The sequence below is a fragment of the Squalius cephalus genome, assembly GCF_949319135.1.
Source record: "Squalius cephalus genome assembly, chromosome: 21".
In the NCBI taxonomy this organism is placed as follows: domain Eukaryota; kingdom Metazoa; phylum Chordata; class Actinopteri; order Cypriniformes; family Leuciscidae; genus Squalius; species Squalius cephalus.
In genome coordinates this window covers 29,824,771-29,850,926 of record NC_137142.1, presented here as the reverse complement: position 1 = coordinate 29,850,926, position 26,156 = coordinate 29,824,771, and the positions used below count along the sequence as shown (strand labels likewise).

Below are 26,156 nucleotides of genomic sequence, written 5' to 3'. Positions count from 1 at the left end.
ATTTATTTGGAGCCATTAGCAAGTGTAGTGCTTATTTTCTTGCTTTTATCTTTTAATAATTAGACAAAAGGGATGCATTAATCTAATTTGGTGGGAAAATGTGCTTAATTTAAATGTATACATAAATTTTTATTTTGCGATGATATTTGACTTGGTAAGATTTATTTGTGATTCACGGAATGAAGAAATTTTCAACTATTGTGTTATACCATTCTCTCTTATGTTAGAAAAAAGGAAGCTTCTCTAAAAGCACATGCCACAGAATCTGCGCAGGTCTGAGCACCTGCATGTGGAAGACCAGCATAAAATGCACAAAACCGTGTGTGTACTACATCTAAAGTGATCCATCTGCGCAACCTTTATGAACACTGATTACTTTGAGTGCTACTTAGAAACATATTGAAGTATCTCTTGCTTGTGCTTGCAGATTTTTACCAGTAGATGACAGTGTTGTTTTTCTCATTAGTGAAATATCTAGACTCTGATCCAAAGAATGAAATACACTAATTTAGACAAACCACAATAAGCACAACAGAAAATAAATGATTTACATCTGTACATAAAATATTGTTAGTATTATAAAGGAAAGCACATTTCCATCAAAATGTATAAATTACATATTAGGTCTTAAAAAATGAAGTTTAAATGTCACAAATAGACAGATTTAAGGCATCAGTGATTTATCTATATAATGAGATATCACTGCAATAACCTTTCATTTTGTAAAATGAGATTTAACAAGATTCTTGTCCACCTGAACAAGTCAGTAGGTTGCAGAATGCTCCATAAAGCACATCGAGGTAATACTGAGACTTCTCCTGTCCAGACACTGTCCACCATCACTTTATATTAGATCGTCTTTAAGCCTCTGCTCACTTATAAAGGCAAACTGGTCAGTGAAGCGGTCTGAAAATAGTTAGTTGAGAGCACAGCGATGCTCTGCAGAACAGGCTCATAGAAACAGCTTGTTTTCAGAAGTCTTTATCCCAGCCAGAGAATTCATCTGGAGGCTCTTCAAGCTCAGGGGGAAACATGTCGAAATGGCTGTGATCCAGAGGTCCTTTTAGCTGGAAAATACCACAAGTTTAGGATAACTGGCTTTCATTTCTCAAGACATATGTAAAAGCATTGGCTGCATCCTAAATTGCAAATTTCCCTACTATATAGGAGGTAATAAAATTGTGACAGAAATAGTGTGTCCGAATTCTCAGTACTTATAAAATAGTAGGCAAAAAGTACCTGGATGACCTACTATTTCTGGCGAGATTCTGAAGTGTGCAGTCAATGGACACTTTACTATCCCACAAGGCCATGGGAGAGGATTTATGAATGTCAGGGAAGCGACACAACTGACATGATAATGACAACACGGCGAATACAGTACGTCTGGATTACATTCATACTACACGCATTCATACTGTATATAACTTACTTTTTAGAGTTCGCAAAGTAATTACTTATTCAAAATAAGCACCTACTCAAGAGAGTATGCGATTTGGGATACAGCCTAAAATCTATTGGAGCAATGCTTCACCTCTCTCCTCAGAGGAGACATCAGCTTCCGCCGTCTGAGTCCCTCCCAGTTGAAGCCTTGAAACCACCTGTGAGAAAACAATGGAACAAACTAAACCTCCACAGTACAGTAACAGCATCTGCACACATCTTCAGCCTCATCTGTCACTTTCCCTGTAGTGAGAAAATGTTTCAAGGGAACATATTGTACGTTATTATTTTTCTTTCCCCTGTGGTCCACTATTATTGTTAGAAAATGTTTTACTGCTTCAAAATTAATTTAATTTTGATGCACATTTCCACACTTTCACTGACCTTTAGAATTTAACAGGCCATGTGCACTTTTATTTTTGCTATGGTTCCTTTAAGATGCATTCGTAAGTGCTCTCTTCACACGTTCTAGTTTTAAACTGCCCCATAACAACCTCTTTGCATGTTTGCAGTTTAATGGTCTTTTTTGGACTGGGGAGGATGTTTTGAGTTCTGAAAGTTACTTTATATTTTCATAGACAAACATTTTGATTCCTCATAATATGACTATAAAATTCTGAAGATACACTAGCGTTCAAAAGTTTGGGGTCGATAAGATTTTTTTAATGTTTTTGAAAGGATCTCACCAAGACTGAATTAATTTGATTAAAAATACAGATACTGTAAATACAAAGTATTTTACTATATTTTAAAATGTAATTTAGTCCTGTGATGGCGAAGCTGAATTTTCAGCATCATTACTCCAGTCTTCAGAGTCACATGATCATGCTGATCTGCTGCTCAAGAAACATTTCTTATTATCAGTGTTGAAAACAGTATTAAGACATTATAAATGTCTTCACTTTTGACCAGTTTAACGTGTCCTTGCAGGGTTTTTATTTGTAAAAATGATCTGACTTTTGAACGGTTTTATATCTCAGATCTCACTCGTCTGACGACACATTATTACCTGCACATGCATATTCATGCCTGTATCAAGAGCATGCGCCTTCATTTGCATAATGCTCTGAACATAATTTAGAGACATAATAGAAATGATGTTGAGCTCTTTGTGTGTACGTTACCTGAATCACCCCTGCGTGATAAGAATACTCAAGCATAATGAATATAAAAACAACAGTTTTTCAGTACAAACACAGAGTTAGTAACATAATAAGTGTGGTGAGTCCCAGTTGATTGTTATTGTCCCAGTGATGATCATCAGTGCACATGCATTTTAGGCTCTATCACTTGTGTGACTGTTAAAGGATGGGCCCAGCGCTTCACCTTGCTGTCTGCGGCTTCACTGCTCTGTGGAAGATGACAACAGCTGTGCGTCTCATTTTGGTCACTAATTGCTCCCCCTGTGAATGCATTGAGGCTAATTTGGCAGGCTAGCTCAGCTACCCATTGTGCTGTGACATACAAAAGAGCGAACAGACCAGCAGCAAAACAGACTCAACAATGCACAACCCGTGATCAGACACATGGATCAGTGGTTCAGTCTACTCCCGGGTGTGTCTAATGTTCTTTAATGCTGAAAAATGAAACACTTACATGAGAATATGAGAGTGTAAGGCCTGCAGTGTACAGTGAGACAAATAAAGTTAATATTAACAAAAATGTATGGGCAAGATTGGTGGATTCATAACAATGGCTACAGAGATGGAGTTATGACACTAAACCTAATGAAATCAATATTATAAAACATTTAAGGAATAAATAGTAATACAAAAGTCACTATTTACTCAATAAGTACACTTAATTGTATTTAATCTTCACTTGTAGTGTCCTTTAACCAAGGAGAGCACACCTAACCTGTTTAACTATATTTTTCACATGGTTATATGAGCAAGCGAACTTGTGAATTGACCTACTTGTGTTTCTTGATGTCAATGATGCCATTCTTTTTATTCCCAAGCCGTTCTGCTGGATTGAGTCTGGAGACAGTGAGGAAGATGAGTGAGTTTCTGACTGTTCTCATACAGGCCAAGCAAGAGAAAAAGTCACAACAATAAATATACTGTATATAACATACATTGACAGGGACACATTGATAGTGACACATGTATGATACATGCAGAATCTTATTTCACCAAGTGCAACATATTTTTTGATCCTGACACAAACCTTCTAATCAACCAATCAGATTTGAGAAACATGTTTACAGTTTTTCAAGTTCAGGGTTAGGGTTTGGTGCTTCTACATCAGTGTTGTTTACCTACCATTTCCCCCTGATTGTAGGGATAAGTTATGGGTAGGGTTGGGTTTAGGGGTAGGGATATGGTTAGGATAAACTTTTTGCACAGGAATGTTGTTCCAGGATCAACAAAATATGTTGACCCATGAACTTGTCTAATTTGGCAAAATCAGGACATGCTGCAATCACAGTGAACATCAAATCCTATTTTATTCTTGATTACAATCTGCACAGATGATCAAATCTGAAGTGAAAGCATGTCTGGAGCATATAATGACAGAGGCTCTGTTCCAAAATCTAGTAAGCTCCCTACATAGGCAGCATATAAAGGCATCAATAGCACACTCCAGCCAAAAAGACTATGTTATGTCAAATTCTATGGCAGCACCGCATGTTTCAAGTTAGCAATCTAGTGCGATAAGCTCAGAAAGAATTGATTAAAATTGGTGGACAAAGAGGGATGTGGTTTATAAATACTCACATGAAAAAGATGTGTGCCTAATTGTACTGAATGTGCACTTGTAGTGTAGTTCAAATCTTAAAAGTATATTTTAAGAAACTGAACTTGTAGATAACTTGCCACTTAAATGTGCTATTTTATGATCATATTTCTTCTTAACACACTTAAATACACTTGGCACTTCTTCTTAACACACTTAAATACAAAAAATGGCATATTAAATGTTTTACTTTACATTTTAAATAATAACTTTATAATAATTTGTTGTGCTTTAAAGAAGTACACTTATTTTGATGTGTTGACTAACATACAAAAGCACATGTAAAGTACTTCATTATAATATTTGATATTACATTTAAAGTTAATATAATATTAAATGTAATCTTGCAACTTTATCATTACAAATATATTTAAATACATGACAACACGTTTCAAAGGAAATGCACAGTAATGTGCTATTATGTGTTTACAAAACTTCTGGTCAGTGAACTGCTGCGTATTTGAGATGAGTTTGAAAAAAGTGTCAGAACGAGAGAAACATACTTGCAAAGTCTCCGTATGAGATCCTCTGGACGCTTGCTGATCCTCTTGGGAATGTCCACCTTCTCTATCCCATGAAGAACCATAGTGTAGATCCTGATCGGATCAGAGCCTGTGAATGGAGGGCTGACAGTCGTGTGGGAGATGTTATATTTCAAACACAATCAAAGGTCATTTATCATAATTTAAGCCACTTAAACTGCTCAAATTAAACCATAGGTTTAGGCAGACAATGCCTAAAATGTATTTCACTTTGTGAATTTGAGTTAAACAATACATGATTAATGTCACAAAAATGCATAACGCAACTGTGCACAAGAGCTCAGCTAACAGTATGCATCAGTAAGCTTTGAGAAGATGTAAACTTCATGTGGCATTACATCATAAAGATTTCATCCAGCTGGTTAATCACACTGCAACTGCATATATTACATAGTCCCATCCCCAATACTCTGTTGTCATGGTGATGCTGACTGAAGCTTGAGGCAATAGAGTACACAGTGAAAGCCATGCCGGCTAATTTCACTGTAGAGGACCATTTGCTCTGGTCAAGAGAGCCCTGCCCTTTATAAAACGAATGTTGAACATGGTGCAGAGGGTATTGGCAGAGGCACAGGGAAGACCGTGCCAATTTAGCTACAGAACCGATTCTCTGAAGGTCTGGGAAATATGTGCTCTTTAAAGGTGAAATGTGCAATTTTCTGTGCCACTAGTGGCACCAAATGGAATTGCGAAACTGATTATTTCTACCAAACACTTTCCATTGTTTGTCCGTCCCAGTATTGGTTGAACCAGAAGTTGCTTTAAAAGTTTCCATTTTTTTCAATATTTCCATTTTTGGGAAGTCAGCCTACAAACTCAGTCTTGTGGAAGCATTTGGTGGATGAAACACATGATATGAAACACACATGATTACCTGCCCATTAGAAGCTCAAAGATAAGGATGCCCATGGACCAGCAGTCAGCTCCAAAGTCATGACCCTTATTCATGATGACCTCAGGAGCCACATACTCAGGAGTCCCACAGAACGTCCAAGTCTTCTTACCTAGTCCGATCTTTTTAGCAAAGCCAAAATCAGTCTGAAAAAAACAAAACAGCGTAGATAATAAGGATGCTCAGTGTAAGTCTGAGACATTGCTACAGACTCCCATACAGAGTGAGGTACAAAAGTCTGAGACCACTAGTGAAAATTATTGTTTTACAAATAATCACAAATTATATGATCATATCTGCGTGAAAAGTTTAATTGAAAATATATATTTTTTTTTGTTATGTAAAACCTGATGATAATGTTCTCCAGAATTATTTGAGACTGATCCAAAGAGCATCTTGTTTTTCAATAGAAGTTAAAACATCTTAACTTCTGTACAGTCACAGACGGTAAGATTACAAATTAGTTAAGAGCAGCGACAAAGCAACTTGAAGGCAAGCCTGCAAGGTTAGCAAAAAAAAAAAAAAAAAAAAAAAACCCACTGTGGTACGCAGAGGCCGTTTAAAAAAAAAAAAAGGATGTCAATGGAGGAGAGGCTTCACCACGCTGAATAAACGGCTTTTGTGGGAAAACGGCTTATTTTATGAATCGACAGCCCATCGGCTAATCTTCAACATGCTTGCTCTTAAACGTCCGTTTTGGATTAATAGATTTTTAGAGCTCACAGTCACACTGAAAAAAAAGCTGTTTTATAAGAGGTCACAGACAATTGCGTGACAGGTATGATTCAGTTTACACACTTCTCATATATTGTTATGGTATCCGCAAACAGTGACTGACTGAAGCACAACTCTGAACGAAATTCAATGACGTCAATGCTGCAATGTGATTGGTTATCAAGGCACACGTGATCCAAGTTAGCCGTTATGCTTTCTCCAACGGTAGAGCCACGGACCCTCGTATATCCCGATAATAAGGCCGTCACTGGCTTCGAGGCCCTGAAATAGTAAAAAATCTGAAATAATTCTTATTCATGTTACATAATTATTATTATTTTTTGCTTAAATTTGTATTGCCACATTAAAACATTTTTTAATGTGGCCTCAGACTTTTGGACCTTTCACCATGGTTTTTAGTGATGTATGTAAAATGACCATTTTGACATAGCCTTCCCCGTCCAGAAGAAGATTCTCTGGCTTCAGGTCTCGGTACACGATGCCTCTGCCGTGCAGGTAATCAAAAGCTTCCAGCACACATCCAGTACAGAAACGGGCAGTGTGCTCGTCAAAGCAACTCCTAAATGAAATCAAAACATCATGACGTCCTAAATTAAGAGACTTACGTATTCTACATCTATTAGCAGCTATGAATCAATTAGCGATAAGTCAGTAATAACCGTGTATGTGATCAAAATAAATGTTTATCAAAGATGGTGGGCTGTGATATGCAAAATGCACAGTGTCAAAACAACCTACACTCACATGTCCCTTAGCACGCTCCACAGCTCTCCTCCCAAGCAAACCTCAAGCAGCATGTAAACACACTTATCATCCCGGAATGTACGGAACAACCTGAAACACACAAGGGCAGCCTGACACACTCGATTAGTGTCTCTTTAGCATTTCTTACTGCTAACTTTCATAGAGAACTAGACTTGCATGTAAAGCTGTGCTAGCTTTTCGTCTACAAATGCCAGAGAGGCAATAAAATGAGCTAGAGCACACACTCAGACAGGAATATAAGCATGGTTTGAAATTCCCTGAGGAGTTTCCTAGAAACATGCAAAGTAGAAGCCCCTTTTCTGACACAGATGAAAAGCACAATGGCACTGACACCACTGTGACAGATATAAGACAAAAGTCTAGTGTGTCAGTATGACTCTGTCATTACATTGTTTGAAGGAATGGAGCAGGTTACTGAGCTCTGAGACCACTGTGGCCTCCAGTCGCTTTGGATAAAAGTGTCTGCTAAACGACAAATTTCAGGTTTAATGTTTAGATTTTAGTTAGATTGAATGCAGATTTGATGCATTAAGCACACTCAGCAGTTCCAATCTTGTGAAAAAAGATGAAGAAAAGGACAAATCTTTTGGTTTAAAACACATGTGCCAAGTTTGTAGAAATGTACTAGTTGACGTGTTGAAAGCTTTTATAGCATTTTCAACAAGTTTATTTTAATGGCTCTAAAAATGTCATGTGGTGTGACCATCATAGGCATTTTTTTGTGTGTGTGTGTGTGTGTGTGGGGGGGGGGGGGGGGTAAAAACGTCAGATTTGGCAAACAATTAAATATATATATATATATATATATATATATATATATATATATATATATATATTATACAACTTGAACAATACTGCTTAATTGCTTTTAGGAATAATAATCAATAATATGAAATCAATAGTAATCAATAAATATTAATAAATTATAATGCCAAACTACTTAATAAGGTTTTATATAAAAAAGAAAATCATCCTTTTAATTAGACACTTTAGAATTTATATATAATATATATATATATATATATATATATATATATATATATATAAATATAAAAAAAATATTCAGAAATTCTATTTGTTCATAGTGTGTTTATGCCATTGTATGTATGATGAACTACATGTTTTATGTATTTTTGAGTAAATAAATAAATCCAGACAAAAAGAAATTAGCATCATGTCATTTTATATTTGGCCATTTTCTATGTACAGCTATGATATCCATAAATAGTGTCTGTAGCCCTAGTGACAGTGACATAAGTAAATATCAAAGTTGCCAGCTTCCAAAACACCGGAAAGTCTTATCATAATTGGCACAACATTATCTAATAAACAAGTCTAATCGAAGGGCAAGTTCATCCATCAGACCTTAATTAACAAACAGCAAACAACAGTCTGTTTACCTACGTTTCTCCCACCGGTCTTGCGGTCTAGCAGCAAGCCATTCATTCAGTCCATTATTGATTTAACTAATTAATTAATTTAGTGGCCTTTAGGGGGAACTTAAGTCTTGTTCTTGAGCCCAATCTGTTTACAGATACCTTCATCACTCTTGAGGATTATATGAATATAAATTGTACTATTATTCCTGTGTGTTTACACTTCTCCAATTACAATATGTCAGTATGCGGCAGGAAAGATATGCTCATTAGACTGACCTGACAATAAAGTTAGAACGGGTCTGTTGGAGGATGTCCTTTTCTGAATAGATGTGCTCCTGCTGCCTGGTGTCCACAATGTGCTTTTTCTTAATACACTTTAAAGCAAACGCAGTATCTTCTGAATCTTTAAGCTTGACCTAAGACACAAAATGCATGCAATAAACAATATAAAACACTTTTTTTTTTTTTTTTACATGCCATTGGTACAAAACTTTTTACTAGATATATTCATGCATCAGAGTGATATGTATGCTGTATAAATGAAATCTAACCAGCTCCACTCGTCCAAAGCCTCCCATCCCTAGTGTGGCCACTACTTGAAGTTCTTTCATGAACGAGTAACTGGACAAACCAGCAGCCTTCTCCTTCAGCCTCCTGAACTCTGCTGCCTCTGGAGAGCGTTCGTAAAGAGGTGACTGAGGCCTGCATGTGGGGAAATGATTGTGACTGTCACATACAGGAATAGAGTAGGCCTATAGTAGTTAGCTGTGTCTGTTTCCATTAGGTGTGTTCTTACATGGCATTCCTCATCTCATCACTCAGAGAAAGCTGCTCCACATACTCCCTCAGATAGGCTTGCAGTTCCTCGTAGGTTCCCACCATCTGATTGAAGTTACTGTTTAAAAATCCAGAGACAGTGATAGTAACTGTTTTAGTCATAGGTAGAATAATAGTATGCGGTAAAATTTTATTTTTCAAAGATGTAAATAAAACAAAGATTACAGTTTAATTCAATGTTTTGTTTTTTTTTGTTTTGTTTCTGTCTTTATAATTATTTGTAAAATTTACTTTAAATTCCTAAGGGAAAATTGTTTCAAAGTAAATCCTATACCCATTTATTTTCATTGTATGTTGTTAGTATGGATGTAGCAGTAGTCTATATTAAAATAAAAAGGTTGATCAGTGATTCTTAATAATTAAGATAATTTTAAAGTTATAAAATGATGCCAGACAACCACAATTTATTAGTGACACGGTATTAATATTAGGGCTACATGACACGGTATTAATATTAGATTTTTTTTAAATAACACAGGATGTTTAATAACATATTCGGTTTTTTTTCTCTGTGGTATCAAAATTGGTATTAACAACTTACGATATTTGTGATAATCAAACTATGATATGGTGACAACCCTACTTGTTAGTGTGGAAGAATCATCACTTACTCTCTATCCACCACCAAACACTGTGTGTCATTTTCCTTTGCAATGATATTAGCCGAGCGGACATCCTCACTGAAATGAAATTATAAGACATATGTAATGATGTTGTGCCAGTTTGGAGATATGTATATATATATATATGCTCTCCTGTGTCTAAGTAGCCTATGTGAGCATCTCTGTGGTTGTTTCAGTACTGAGTGTGCTCTTCAACAATGGTACATTGAGAATGAACATCTTTTCAGATGACTGACATTCCACCTCCCACATCCACTCCTACATAATCTCTGTTTCTTACAGCTCTTAGCGAACAATCTGTGGACATTGTAGAGATATGTAATAAGTCTTTTTCCTGGCCTACAGGAAGTCCACAGTCACAAAGGAGTCATTGTTGGTTGTGTTCAATATTGTTAAAAACACTTCAAAATGATACCCTCTCCAAACCTTATGAGAGCCTTTTCCCCAAAGTAATCACCCACTCCAAGAGTCTTAATCTCCTGTGGTTCTGAAAAGCCCTCTGTAGTCTGTGTTACAGACACCTGGAAAAGAACACACAAAAACATGTACATTTTACTTCTTGAGTGTATGACTAACAAAATTCACCGCCATCACAATTGGAATTACTGTCCTACAACTGAAATCTCCTTACTGTCACATACGCAGTGATATTCAGAAGATGCATGATGCAGACTATCAATTAAAGATACTTTTAATAAACACGTACATTATCCACAGTTGAATACACAAAGGACAATACCACTATCAACCTTAACATTAGATGTGAACCAGCAAAGAACTGAACTGAACCAGCGGTTTAAATAAACGAGACACAGTTGACAATAATGAGTAACTATATAAACTAACAGGGAGTAATTGAGGTCATGAAAAACTCAAAAAATTATATAGAAGAAACCAAGACACATGAAAAGAAGAGTTGTGCTGGGTTTCATGGACAGAGCCTTGGGCATACCCCAGCATAACTGAAGGGCTGACGGACCCGATCGCAGGGCTGGAAGACGGCTTAAGGGACCAAGGCAACAATGGGGGCTTGGCAGAACAGGGAGAGACCCGAGAGAGAGAGGACCAAAGCTGAGCCAGAAGGCAGGAGGAACCCGGTGGAGCCATGGTCATGGGCCTGGAGGCCTGAGGTGAAGCCAGGGGATCTGTATTGAAGACTTTGGCAGACGGAGAGGAGACCTGAGGCAGAGCCAGGGAGTTGGTGGGAATCTGTGGTGGGGGCGGAGCCAAGGAGCTGTGTGAAACCAGTGGAGCAAGTGAGTCCTGGGTACTGGACGGAGCTAGCAATGGTGATGGGGACCATGGAGTGGGCAAGTGACCAGAGAGAATAGGATAATCTAGAGAAGTCTCTGGGAAAAGTTAAAGGGTGGGGACAAGGGTGGGAGATTGCTCCATGATAAGGTGGATGAGACAGCACGCTTCTACCGGATCAGGAAAGAACTGACCCCACGGCATGGCTCCAGGAGGGACCTGGTAGTGGGCTCCAGTCTCAGAATGGAGGAGGCTTCCGGCTCTAGCTCCAGGACAGACCCGTTGGCTGGCAGGTCTCACATATAGACGTGGCGTTTACGTGGCGTGTGTTGGCTCGGGCTCAATCTTCATGGCGGGCTCGGGCGTTGAACTCAGTTCCATAGCGGAAGATCTCTCATGCCATCTGCGACACTCTGGGCTGGGATGACTCGTCCTGTCTGGAGCGGCCAGTAAGATTGCTGCTATCGATGGAACATGTGCCGCAGAGTCGAACATTGTGTTGTTGTCCTTGATGACTCCCACGTGAGGGAGGATCTGTGCAGCCATAAGGTGTACTCAACCCCTAACAGTAGCATCTAGCCAAGGATGTCGTCCATCCCGCTCCAGAAGAGATGTTTTAGAGTTTAATCGTCCCAACGTGACTCATTGTATAGATCCACGAAGCCGGCAACATCTTATCCCATGCATAACAGTCATACTCATACAGGTTACTAGTGAATTATGGCTTCTGGGTGGGACTCAAAATAATTAATCTCCAGGCTCTTATTCAATTAACATCAATCTTTGCTCCATTACAATCAATGGTACAGGTATCTGCCATAGACTCCCATTTAAGCACTAGTTCATTGGGGCTTCTATGGGCCGTGTGTCTGCTGACTCCTACAGGCATATTCATGTTGGCAAAGCAGATAGATTGCACAATGCTACAATATTGAAATAAAAAAGAAAATAATATTTAATGGATTATTTATAAATTAATACTTAATGTAATAATGCATACCTCTCCTTTAGCAATGATAAAGAAAGTGTTTCCTTCCTCGCCCTCACGAATAATGTACTCTCCTTTGTCAAAATAATCCTAAAAAAGATTGAAACATGAGGTTTTATCATGATTTGGTTTTATTTCATTTCAGAAATAAATATGCATTACCAACAAATGACAATGCTATAGACACAATAAAATGCTGAAAACTTACAACTTCCAGACAGTCAATTATTTTGGCAAGTTTCTCCTCTGGTAGATCCTTCAACAAAGACACACTAAAAAAAATGTAACAATATGTTTAATCAGAATTAAAGGTAAACAGCATGCAATCCAATCCGTAAAAATTATGTCAAAAGGTGCACAAAAAAATAAGGACAGAAATTCTTCATTATAACACATTCAACCCTTGCGTCAACCAACATTATTTTAACAGTTACATTTTTACATCAGTTTATGATGCACTGATACGCATTTGTGACTACTGTAGGTCTACAATACGCATTTAAATAAGCGCTGAATGTGTGCTGAAGCAGCCAAGCAGAGAAGTGTGTGTTTGTTAGTGTGTGTGAAGTTGACAACTGATAAATATGCACAAATGTTAGTGGCATGAATGTACCTGCGCAGGAAGCTGAAGTATTCCTCATGTCTGGCCTGAGTGGATCTCATCATGATAGTCTGGAACGTCTGCCGGTCCAGAGCCCAGATGTGGGACTGAGTCACAGCTAATTAAATGCAATCACCATCAGTTCCACTTCACAAATCTATAACTATGACACAAATCCAATGTTTACAACAAAAGTGGGTCAACAATAATAGAAAAAAGGTCATGTTTGATATAACCCAATTTTTTGCAGACTGCATCCAAATGTATTGCTTTGGACTTTGGTATTAAGTAAAAAGTAAATGTTTTATTTAAAAAAAAAATGCACCTATCAGTTTTTAGGTAACGGAAGCAAAATCATTTCACTGAAAAAATAAATAAATGAGGATTTAATTATTACATTGACATTGCAATTTTTATTAACATCATTACGTACAGCAGCTTTTCAACCAGTATCACTGCAGCATTGCAATACACAAACAGTCACATATGCTAAAAGATCAAAACATGAGTACATCTATATGATGTTTTGATGTTTTAAACATTATGAACTACACTCACATTTAGCCAGATTTATTAGTATTCTTAAAAGGATTGTTAAAAGCACAAAAGAAGATATTTTGAAGAAAGCTTCAATTGTTTTTGTCCATAGACTTCGTGGTCTAAACAACACTAGACCACATTGACTTTCATTGTAAAAAAAAAGAAAAAAATGTTGATGATAATAAAAGATGACAGAATTTATACTTAATGATCCTTAAAGGAATAGTTCAGTCCATAATTTATAAAAAAAAAAAAACTTTTTTACTCTTTACAAATCATCTCATCTTGCTGTAAACTATTAAACACAAAAATACACCAAAACAGGAACACACACACACACACACACCTTTGACTGTGGCTGTTCTTTTACAGTTATAGAGAATGGCCAACTCTCCGAAGGCTGTCCCAGGACGCATCTGACCCAGGAGCTTTCCATTTTGAATGACCTCTAATAAACCCTCTAAACACAGATAATCAAATCAGAGAAAAAAAGAGTACAGTGAAATATTTTGGTTTCAAAAATACGAAAAGTATGAAAAGCAGGTAACAACAACATCTGGAGTTTACCAGCAAGCACGTAGAGGTAGTTCCCCGGCTCTCCTTCCTGAATAACCAGCTGCTCTGCAGGGTAGATCTTCTCATACATGCAGTCCACCATCTCTCGAGTGTGCTGAGGCTCCAGCTTCTTCAGGAAGTCATTGTTCATGATGGCTTCATTGATCAGTTTCTTAGTACTACAGGTAAAGAAGCAATGCTGTATTGTATATGGTATTGTAAAAAATCTGTATTGTATAAAGCGCTATGATGCATGCTTTACATTTTAAGTGTTCTCAACCTTTGTGTGAAGAACAGACTAAACTGAAATCAACTTAAGTAAAAAATTCAAATCTGGTGCAAGAATGTCTACATATTATATGGCAGAGTATGTTTAATTTCGAACGAAACTACACGATGAGGCGGAGGGGAAGATGATCAGAGAGAAATTATGAAATTATTATTAATTATTATAAGAACAATTCCTTTTCTTATTAATTCTTATTCAGTTTTGGTCTGCTCCTCACACAAAGTCATCACATGACATGGAATGCAGTACATAAATCTAAAATATGAGCTAATTTTTTGCCAGAAAAAAAAGTATACAAGTTTGGAATTATATGTATAATGTATAAATGTGTAAATAGACTTAATTTGGGGAATTGAAATTCTTGGATAAATGTACTTCCTGTGGCATAACAAAGCATACATTTTTCATTCTTTCTTTTGCAGGGCTGAAAAATCTTGACTTGGGGATACGTCTACATTTTACATGTCAGTTTCAGATGCTTTTTTGTCTTCAGTACTATACTATGGCTGATTCTCATTATCACATCTGAAACTCTCTACTGACCTCAAATGGATCTTATGAATGAATTAGTGCTGGAGATTTGTAGACTGCCATCAAGAGCGTGTTTAATTAAAACAGTAATGATTCCTGTCCATGCATACAAATAGCCCACGGTTTGTGTTCTCTTTGGCCACTCCATCCCCTTCAGAGTGTGTTATGGAAATCAAGGCTTTCAAGCCCGTTTGGGGGTTGGAGACACTACAAAGGCTTGGCTAAACCTTACTCCTATCTCCACCTTTCCAGGGGAGTCAGTATTCCAGTGACTCCATAATGAAACAAACAATCCAGTGGTGCAGTCAGTTTCCGCACACTCACCTGGAGTCTTTGCGGATGTGAGGTCTCTCAGTGGAGATGTGATGGACCCTGTGGTCATGACAGAAGTTTCTCGATGTAGGTTCGGCTGAAACGCCCTCCTTAGCTTTAAGGCGTCGATGCACCTCCACAGCCACTCTGTGAAAGCGTGTGGAGCCCTGGTTGATCACACTCAGAAGTCTGCGGCTGTGCCTCAGTGGTGCCGGCGGGGAGCGCCCGAGGCTGTTATACCCGATGGCATCCTGGAGCTTATCGATCTGGGAAACTTTTGCCTCTAGTTCCCTTTGAAGGCTCTGTAACCGCTTCTCCTGTGCACGGAACTCCTGGTCCCTCCGTGCCAACTCTTCCTCCAGATGGGCGATCCTCATCTTCAGGGGCTCCACAGATTCCCAAACAGGGGCTTCTTTTATACCGGAGGACAGGCAGGTCTCCTCTAGTCGAGGAGCTTTGATCGAACCGTTCCCCATGATCAGAGAGTGACTAGGAACCATAGAGAGGCCTTTGGGCTTTTAAATGTGTTCACTGGTTGGCCACTGCAATCAGAAGACAAAATACTGATTTTCTGGTTTATCTAGACAGGGCATGTCAATTTAATCTACAGTACTTAAGTCTCATGCTTCTAAATGATATTTAATAAAATTATTTTTTAAAAAGGAAACATATTTATAAATACTATATTATGTTTCCTGGTTACACTTTACTTGGTAAGACTTTATTTTAGTGTCCTTGTTACACATTACATGTAGTTACTGTAGTAATAACAGTAAATTATGCATAATTACATGCGGCTAACCCTAAACCAAACCCCAATCCTAACCCTAACCCTATAGTAAGTACATGTGGTTAATTGTTATTACACAGTAAATGCATAATTACACTGTAACACTGATGGGTAACACTTTATTTTACAGTGTCGTCATTGTTACATATGTTGCATAGTTACTATAGTAATAACTATAAATTGTGCATAATTACATGCAACTAACCCTTAACCAAACCAAACCTAATCCGGTTACACTTTATTTTAAAGTGTCTTTGTTACAGTGTAATTATATATTTAAGTACTGAGTAATATTATTTAACAACATGTACTTACTATAGGGTTAGGGTAGGATTAGGGTTTGATTGAGGGTTAGTTTCATGTAATTATGCCTTATTTACTGTTATTACTATGGTAAATTCATGTAAAATTAAAATATGTAACAAGGACACTGTAAAATAAAGTGTTACCCCTAATCCTAACCCTTTTGTAAGTACATGTATTTACTCAATATTACTTAATACTACAGTGTAACAAAGACACCTTAAAATAAAGTGTAACCATAAATTGTAACCCTTTATTTTACAGTACGTGTACTAAGTTTAAGGGTAGGTTCAGGGTTAGTGCCTAGTTATAACCCAGTTATTGTAATTGCAATAATAAGTACATAGTACATGCGGAACATGACTGTAAAATAAAGTGGGTTACACTCTATTTTAAGGTGTCATTGTTACAGTGTAATTATATATTTAAGTACTGAGTAATATTAATTAACTACATGTACTTACTATAGGGTTAGGGTAGGATTAGGGTTTGGTTGAGGGTTAGTTGCATGTAATTATGCATAATTTACTGTTATTACTATGGTAAGTACATGTAACATATGTAACAAGGACACTAAAATAAACTGTTACCATAAAGGGCTACCAGTTTCCTTAAAACAAATTATTTTATCAAATATTATTTAGAAGCACTGAATGTTTTTTCTGAATTTTGTGTAAATATTGCACGAAAAAAACTATTAACACTGTAATTTTACACTGTTATTGTCCAGGGGCGTAAATAATAAATTGTGTAAATATATAACATTTAAAACACATGACAATAATGATGTGACATTAATGAAAAAAAAGACCGTCAACAACATTGCAGACTATGAATGGAGGATAATTCTTTGAACTGAGCAGCTGAATATGTTCATTCAAAATTGAATTAATCAAGACCACACCTGGCATTAGCGAGAGATTTGATTTAAGATGAAGGAACAATTAGACTGTCATTTAAGACTATGAACTTGAAAGACCTTTACAAACGAACAAATTGAATAAAATATGACATCAACTTTCTGCATATTTGATATTAAACGAAATTAAGCACAGCGGACCGGCAAATGTTGAATTACTACTTACCACCTGTCAGGGTGTAATAGAGTTTCCACAGCTGTTTATTTGTGGATAATTGAGAAACGCTGCTTGTCCTCATATGAGCGATCGGTCTGAGTCTGAGTCGCGCGCTGACAGGATGCAGCAGCAACAGGACTGTCTTCACGAGACTGAGCGCTGATGGGGAACTGTGGATTCTACTGACATCTAGCGGTGGCAGTGTAGCATTACACACGACACGGGAAACGTTTCATTGTAGCTTTCAGCTATATCCTGTCATAAGAGATTAATGTACTCTCGCAATTTTTTATGAATACATCAAAAGCATCTTCAGAATTTTCTTTTTTTTGAAACATTGTTTTCTTCATGACAAATTTTGTCTTTGGATTTCTTTTTTTAATGTTTCTTATTGTGCCTTAAAGGAATAATTCACCCAAAAATGAAAATAGTACAGTCATCATTTACTCGTTATTACTCATAATTTACTATATTTTGAAGATTGTTGGTAAACAATCAGTTGATATGGGAAACAATACTATGGAAGTCAATGGGGCCCATCAACTGTCTGGTTAGGCATAGTCCTCAAAATATCTTCTTTTGTGTTCAGCAGAAGAAATAAATTAATACAGGTTTGGGAAAACTTAAGGGTGAGTAAATGATGACAGATTTTTTTTTTTTTTTTTTTTTTTGGTGAACCATCCCTTTAACTCTGCTTTTGTAATTTCTTTAAAACCAGCATTTGTTTCCCAAACAGAACAGTTCAGTCGGTGCATTTGCATTATTCCATTTCCTTTATTTCACTGCATGGATAATACAGTTCTGATGTCTTTTTGAAAAATAAACAAAAAGCTAGATATAGCCTATCTTAAAAAAAGAAAGTCATTATGAAAAAAAGAACTTGACAAAACTTTAAATAATAATAACGGTGTCTCCAAAAGCATATATTGAATCAGCAATAATAACATTTTACATATTCATTCAATGCATGATTTTAAACAATTTAAAGAAGGGAAATGGAAGGAAAAGATAAACATAACCCTAAAGCCAATCTTTAGTCAAACAGACTGTGGTAACATGTTAGTCAGATTGACACTTTAAATGTAAATGTATACAAGTAGGCGCATAATAACAATGCAAGTGGTTGCAATTCATCTTGCATTTGCACTTCCTGTAAAAGCACTGTAATAAATGCCCTCTTATCCATGTTCAATTACACACAACAACAACAGTATCAAAGATATCACACAAACTGTCAGATAATTTGTTCTCGGTATGAAACACACTTGTAAATGATCTAAAGAAAGAAATCTGTGAGCAGCAGGTGAACAAAGACAACAGTGCTCAAATATGGGCAGTGTGTGATGTGGACATCAGAATGATCCAAGAATAAACTGGCGTTCAAAACTGCAACTGGCAAGTTTGGTTAATGTTCCTGTGGGCTTGACAGCTGTTTTGAATGTGTACTCCTCATTAAAGGTCAATATAAGCCTATAATATGGGAAATAACTGATTATTTCAAAATGCATTTTAAAAATGCTGTCACAAATTTGAATTTAGTCAAGATAGTAATATCGGAGTGACACATTATTTGAAGAGTACACTGTACAAAGTTGGACAACATGAGATCAAAACATTTGTCAACAGGGAAATAAAAAATACATGATTTATACAGTACAAACATTATATTCTTGTTCAAGACATAGAAAAAAAGACACACACACTTCAATGTGCAAAATTATACTGAGAAAAAGAAATGAAGCCTTGTGCACAATAACATGAAAACCACTTCATAACATGGCATGCCCCTAATGCTATTTTAATACAGATTGCATAAGATCTGATTCATTCCTCTTTTGAGCATTATCTATCTTACAGAACAGAATGATTAGTAGGCCTATTTGCAACCAATATCATATTATAACTAAGGGGAAAACACATAGAAATACATGTTTTTAAACATACTGCTGTGAACACTTAAAAATAAAGGTTACAATTAGAAGGGCTTTACTGGCTGATGCCATAAACCAGCATGATTGATAGGCTACTTAAAAAACTTTTTCTTAACGTTTGCGAGTCTCGAGCACAGCACAAAGTCTAACAGAACAGGAAAGTTTTTATGAGGCGAGAGACTTTTTATTTCGTAACAAGCGACGAAAATAATGTTAAAATAATGACACTGACATAGCCTGACAACATCTCCTTTGCGTTCACCCACGTCTTTCAAAATAAAAGTCTCGCATCAGAAAAACATTTTTGTTTTTGTTTCTTTGACTACACACTCCTCGAGCCACACAAGTTGAGAAACACTGACATAGTCGACTCAAGAACCTTATACAGTGAAAATGTGTCCAATAAACCCATTGAAGAACCTTTATTTTTGAGTGTGTCATTATGAAATGTTCATTTTGACACATATATATCACACAATGTCTTCGAAATCAAATACAAGTAGACCTCTGTCATTTATAATCCAAGAACAATATTACAAATAGACATTTTAAAATGAATTGTTATTTCTCACTTAGGCCTAACTGACTTATCCTCTAATAGTGACCATGAAAACAATGGCCTATATACTGATAAGAAAATAGGTGTTTTTTTTAACCTTAAATGAGTATATGTTATCAGTATAACATCTTCTTAAACGATTAAAACTTGACAGAATAGAAGATTTAATAAAACTATACAATGGGTTTATATACAACCAAATTTTGACTGAAACAGATGTCAAAATATAACATAAGGAATGCTTGCATTTACTTTAAAAATAGCTGCTGGTACATTATACCACATCTAATTTTTTTATTATCATAATTATTGTTTGGACATTAGTATATTTTCCCTTACAAACCCCACCATGGTTGCAGTGATATTGTCATCCCTAGCAGTACTCCATATTCTGTGAATTTGACAACAATAACTTGCATATTCTGGACAACCAAAAATAGTTCAAATGTTTACTCTAATTATTTGCAGCCATAAAACTTCAAATAAACAAATAGTTTATCTGAAGGTCACACATGTTGTGAACCAAACAATAAATTAAACGGCCAATGCGTCACTGCTGGTTAATTATTTCTTGCATTAGCTGCCTCATACATTCTTAAAATTACAGCCGTTCTGTACAAGTACCCAAACAAACTGCGCTCAGTTATTTTCATTTCAAAGAGTTTGCAAAATATACAGATCAAGTCAGCATTGTTTACAGCAGTGAAATGTACATGCATGTTGCAACACCATCAAATGCCCTTGTTGCAACTAGTTAAAAAAAAAAAAAAATGTAAATACTGTTTTTTGCTAAATATCTTTTAGGAGGTTTATGGTGAAAGTTGGTACACAGCATTTCAGTTACAGTGATAGTCCTTCATGTTCACTTTTTGGTTTTAGCTGTATAAGTGATTTTATTCTCATGTTTAAAGGTTGATCACTATGCTGTACAAGTACATACATGTTAAATAAAACGTATAGTGTAAATATGTACTATGAGTGAAGTGTGAGGTTATATTCTACCGACAACTCTCAATAGAAGGCAGTGATAGTTTGAATAAGGAATCATCAAAGATTTTTCTTTCTTTGGTTTTTCTGGAAACACAATAACACCACATCTGCATGTTCAATGAGCTGCGCTGAATCCTCTGCTCACAAACATTAATAATCGTACATAACATTGTCATTAAAAAGGAACAAAATGTGCTAAAATGTTTCTTTCACATAGTGAATAATATAAAAGAGAAAGAAAAGAGTGTAAAACTTGGAGAAATGACAGGCTACTTCTGAATGATCGTCTTTTCTGTAGTTCAGTCAGTTTTAGTCTGTTCATATCTGCCGCCCTCTGAGGCCTTCCAGAACTACAGGACGGTTATACAGGAAACTAAATCCTTCAAACAGCCACCAAAGAGCAGCCCAAACTCAAAGATCGTCCAAAACTTCTTCAAGTTTTTGTGTTGCTTATGAAGGAAATCAAACCAGAACCACGTGAATCTCACCGCTGGATTACTTCTTGGCTAGCTGGAACGGATTCTGACCCTTTTAATAAAAGAAAGACACATTTGTAATGCACTGACACACTTTACTCCTGACTTGGAGATGGAGAACGCTTCAGACAACATGCATGTAGAATAACCAGTGTTGGGGGTAATGCATTACAAGAAAAGCAAGTTATGTTATCAGATTACTTTTTCCAAGTAAAGAGTAAAGTAATGTATTACTTATACATTTAATACAAGTTATCAGAGTTACTTTTTCAAATAAGCAAGTTACTTTGTTTTCCCATTTATTGACTGACAGCTCTCCTGTCCCCATGTTGAGAGAAATCAGGAATAAGTGCATGATGGTTACTGTAGTTTACTAAATGTCAGCATACTCATCTCACAAAAACAGATTCAGTACTCCTCAAAATTAATAAAAACAGTGAAATGCAAACACAGAATATTAAGCCAACCTGCAATAATTACATGTTAAATGAATTACTTTTTTAATCAATGTCTTTGCTGCTGATCATCGATGATCCAATTCAACTGCATGAATAAACAAAAATGACTTTAAATAAATGTTTAGTTTTTTTTTATTTATTGCTGAAGTAAGTGTTGGGCTGCATCCAAAATCACATATTTCCCTAAACTATATAGTAGGCGAAAAATGTGACAAAAGAAGTAGGCTATCCGAATTCACAGTACTCATAAAAGAGTATGCAAAACGTCTCCGGATGACCTACTACTTCCGGCGAGGTTCTGAAGTGTGCATACGATGGACACTTTACTATCCCATGAGCACACGGGAGAGGATTTATGAGTGGCAGTGAAGCGACGTAGCTGACGCTGGTAGGTCACATGATAATGACAATATGGCAATTTTAGTATGTCCATATTACATTCATACTACATATATATAATGTACATTTTTAGTGGTTGTGAAGTAATTACTTACTCAAAATAAGCACCTGCTCAAGAGAGTATGCGATTTCAGATACAGCCTTGCGCTGCGTCCAAAATCGAATACTTCCCTATATAGTATGCGAAAAACAGTGGGCGAAAAGTCTCTGGATGACCTACTTCCAGTGATATTTTGAAGGGTGTATATGATGGACACTTTACTATCCCATGAGGCCACGGGAGAGGATTTATAAATGGAGGTGAAGTGATGTAACTGACGCTGGCAGGTCACATGATAATGACAACATGGCAAATGTAGTACGTCCAGATTACATTCATACTATCTAGAACATACTTTTTTAACAGTCGTTAAGTAAGTTCAAATTCAAATGTAGTACATACTCAGACAGTATGCGATTTTGGACACAGCTTTGGAGATTCTTCTCCTGCGTCCTATTCTTCTGCAAGCTTAGAATGGCAGTAGCCTGGGAAAACCCAGACAAATTCCGGCAAATTTAGATTTGCTCTGCAAGTAGTCTGGCAAATAGCTCATTCAAGCCCATTTCTAATCCGTCGAAATCGCGGCACCTATCAGAAACATTGAGGCGGGCTTTACACGATGACGATCGCTCTGATTGGTTTTAGGTCTAGCCTATCCAATTGCGCCCAGAGGCATTTGAGCGAAGTCCGTTCAACTTTTAAATGCATTATTATATTCAAATTGCAAACACATGAGGACAGTCTCCATGAAAGACCCACTGGCAGATGAACGTGCTACTACATTTCTCTCCGAAACGGTAGGAAATTAAATTAGATTTAATAGAGGATTTTAACTGTGACAAGATGATTGACAGGGCAGTTTACGTGACAGGATGCCCGCGACAGATCCGTCCGATAAAGATGACGAAGTAGTATGTCCCAAAGCTTGCCTACTTTTTTGCTACACATTCAAAAGTAAATACCTTTTCTTCACAAAAGGAGTACATACTATTATGGCGTAGTGTAACTTAGGCGAATTGGGATGGGACGCAGCATATGGCTTTACACGATGACGATCACTCTGATTGGTTTTAGGAGTTTTAGGTCTATCCAATTGCGCCCGGAGGCATTTGAGCGACGTCCGTTGGTGACGCCCCTTTGGAAATGAGTTATTAAAGAAGCTTTGCCAGACCATAACTCAGTTACTACTGAGAATGGCCTGTTTTTAACCAGGCTAGAATGGCAGCACAGCTGAAAGGTTTGTTTGAGCTGCGCCCTCTACTGTACAGGAGTGAATTTGCATTTCCTTCAGCCTGTTCATTTCACTTTTGGTGTGAACGGCCTTCACATTTGCCAAAAACAGATTTTTTTTTTATTAAAAACAAACAAGCAATCCCATCCCAGATGATGCAACACATTACTTTCCATAAAAAGTAACTCTAACACAATTAGTTATGTTTCAAGGGAGAAACACAATATTGTAATGCATTACTTTTAAAAGTAACTTTCCCCAACAGAATAACTGAATAACCTACTGATGCAGTTTTCACACTTCAGTCGGATGCAAATCACGGTAACAAGCAAACCTGCAGCATGTGAACATCCAGAGCGTGTTAATTTTTCAACATGTCATCACTATGCAAACAAACAGTTAAAAAAAAAGACATGTTAGGAAACGTTTTGGCTGAACTTTTTTACAGCCATTTATTGTTTTATATTCCTCATGTTGACAGCATAGCTTCTTTTACATTACGGTTGATATGTCTCAAAACTACTTTGGCAGAGTAAAAGCATTAAGGCACATGTTAGTATGAGGTATTACAGACGAATAAAGAGTTTATAGACACTGATGATTACAAACCATGCTTAACTCCATATTAACAGGCAAAATGGAACCCGAACAGCTTGTCAATGTAAGCAGCAGCAGTCCTACACAATTCAATGACTTCAACACTGAATGAACACAAAACAAAACCATTTAAGCTAAGGGCCTTTTTCTATGACCCTGATGTGTCTTGGGAATCAACATATTATAATGTAAATTGCAAGTTTATAATACTAACTTTTATTCTTCATTTGTACTTGATAGTTGAGGTAAAACGGGACATACACTACTGTTTTAAATTTTAGGGTCGGTAAGATTTTTTTACTCAAAAAAATCTCAACTCTCTTTTGCTTAAAAAAAATCTGTAAAAATAGTAATATTGTGAATTTAAAACATCTCTTTTCTGTTGTAAGATATTTTTAAAAAATGAATTTATTCCTGTGATGGCAAAGCTGACTTTTCAGCATCATTACTCCAGTCTTCAGTGTCACATGATCCTTTAGAAATCATTCTGATTTGCTGCAGAATTCTTTGATGAATAGAAAGTTCAAAGAATTTTTGAAATAGACTGTTTTTGCAACAATGAATGTAGAAGTTTTTAGTGTCACATTTGCTTAAATGTACTTATCCATGCTGAACAGAAGCATTTTCTTTTAAATATATACAGTATATATATTTTACTGACCCCAAGGTTTTGAACAGTAGTGTAGATGCTTATTAGCAAACACAAAGATGTGCTTGACAGTGAGCAGCAATATATGAGATAAATTAAAAAAAAATTGAATTTCTCTCTATTATTAAATTGTCAGAGATAAGAATAGAAATAGAAACAGAAAATAACTGCTGAAAGGGCAAGATTCTGGCATATTTACATAAAGCCCATGGAGGCAAAGCACTGCATGAAGATTACATTTTTTTTTCCTTACATGAAGCAGTTGACTAATTCAGTTTTTGCAATAATATATTTGGCAGGTGAATATGGAGTCAAAACAGTTTGAAATGCTCACTAAATAAGTCATGCAGTGCAAATGTTTATAATTTATGCACTGAAACTACTGACTTGATAATTATACTGCATGTAGAATGGACTTTGAAATAAGTCATTTTAATTGTCAGTAAACATATGCAGTTACAGTGTAAGATCATTAGGTTTGGTGTGAACATGTCCATGTTATTCTCAGAGCAAAGGGTTTCCTCTTACACACAAGGCCAATTTGTAACTCCAGCCCCACTAATCAGTGCAGCGTGGTCCGACACAACACATTAAAACACCATGATACAATAAGTTAATAGGCACGTATCAGTTAACATAATGCACAAATATCATGCATATGCTGCCACAGTATATTTCTTCCTTGATCAAAACATTTTGACATAATGCATAGGTACAGTATAAAGTCCATTACATAAGAAAAAACATTACCAGTAATAAAAATAAACATCTGTACAAAAGTCCTGCCAATATTTTTATGGTTTGCTGTATTTTCCATCCTTATAACAGATCAATGGCAAAAAAAGTACAAAAATAAATATTCTATTTACAATCACACATGGCATTCAGGAATTAACATCACTGCAAGACAAGAGGCAAAAGACCACATGTTATTTTCAAAGCACACATCTTTCAAGCAAATGGAGGCATAGATTGTTTCCTATCGGATGTTGTATAGAAAGAAAAGAGTGTAATCGGTAATAAAGCTCAAATCAGATTCGAAACAACTGGTCGTAAAGTACTATATTGCAGCAGATTGAAAATGATAAACCAATTTGTATTAAATTATGATTATATATTACAAACGGATTGTAGATGACAGTTAATATAGTAACTTTAAATCTATACCTCCATATCATGAATTCATTGCACGAGTTATATCATAGTAAGGATGGTATGGACGCAATTATTTCAAAAGCAAAATGTTAATATGATCAGTCAAGAGAACTCACTTTATTCCAACACCCTGGTACTGGCAGACCATCATCGCCCTACAACAAAGAGGAGAGGTGATGAGTAGTAAAAATCATTTCATTTTTTTGAGATAGGAAACATAACAGTATCCGTGCACATACAGTATACATAACCATTTCAGTAGCACTTTAGAAACATACATTTCCACTCAATCAATCAATCAATCAATCAATCAACCAATCAACCAATCAATCAATCAATCAATCAACCAATCAATCAATCAAGTATCCATTCACACAAGCATAAACACTTACAAACCAGCACTCAAAACTATAACCATAAGAATAAATATATAATAATAATAATAATAATAATAATAATAATAATAATATAGCTATCTAT

General features: G+C 36.2%; 2 protein-coding genes across 23 annotated transcripts in view; both read right to left on the bottom strand.

Annotated features, from left to right (window-relative positions):
• Nucleotides 1-534: 534 nt before the first annotated feature.
• Nucleotides 535-15,554, bottom strand: prkg2l (protein kinase cGMP-dependent 2, like). The gene is made up of 18 exons (XM_079854473.1): nucleotides 15,035-15,554; nucleotides 13,903-14,069; nucleotides 13,682-13,795; nucleotides 12,808-12,913; nucleotides 12,403-12,466; nucleotides 12,207-12,284; nucleotides 10,382-10,476; nucleotides 9,944-10,012; nucleotides 9,292-9,390; nucleotides 9,047-9,197; nucleotides 8,772-8,911; nucleotides 7,096-7,185; nucleotides 6,769-6,910; nucleotides 5,599-5,762; nucleotides 4,686-4,808; nucleotides 3,360-3,422; nucleotides 1,535-1,601; nucleotides 535-1,067 (listed from the first exon to the last, which is right to left on the bottom strand). Exons 1-18 carry the CDS (start codon nucleotides 15,520-15,522, stop codon nucleotides 972-974), a joined length of 2,316 nt encoding a protein of 771 aa, XP_079710599.1. The 5' UTR covers nucleotides 15,523-15,554; the 3' UTR covers nucleotides 535-971.
• Nucleotides 15,555-17,948: 2,394 nt separating this feature from the next.
• col13a1 (collagen, type XIII, alpha 1) overlaps nucleotides 17,949-26,156 on the bottom strand; it is a gene marked incomplete at its 5' end in the record, with an annotated part of 107,199 nt that continues 98,991 nt past the window's right edge. For 12 of the 22 annotated variants that reach the window (XM_079854492.1, XM_079854494.1, XM_079854478.1 and 9 more), the window contains 2 exons: nucleotides 17,949-21,199; nucleotides 25,793-25,831. In XM_079854492.1, the coding sequence (XP_079710618.1) occupies nucleotides 21,167-21,199; nucleotides 25,793-25,831 (72 nt within the window). In that variant the 3' untranslated portion in view covers nucleotides 17,949-21,166. Of the gene's footprint in view, nucleotides 21,200-23,693; nucleotides 25,422-25,792; nucleotides 25,832-26,156 lie in introns of those variants that run through there. The other 10 variants (XM_079854484.1, XM_079854477.1, XM_079854483.1 and 7 more) reach the window with 2 other exon arrangements.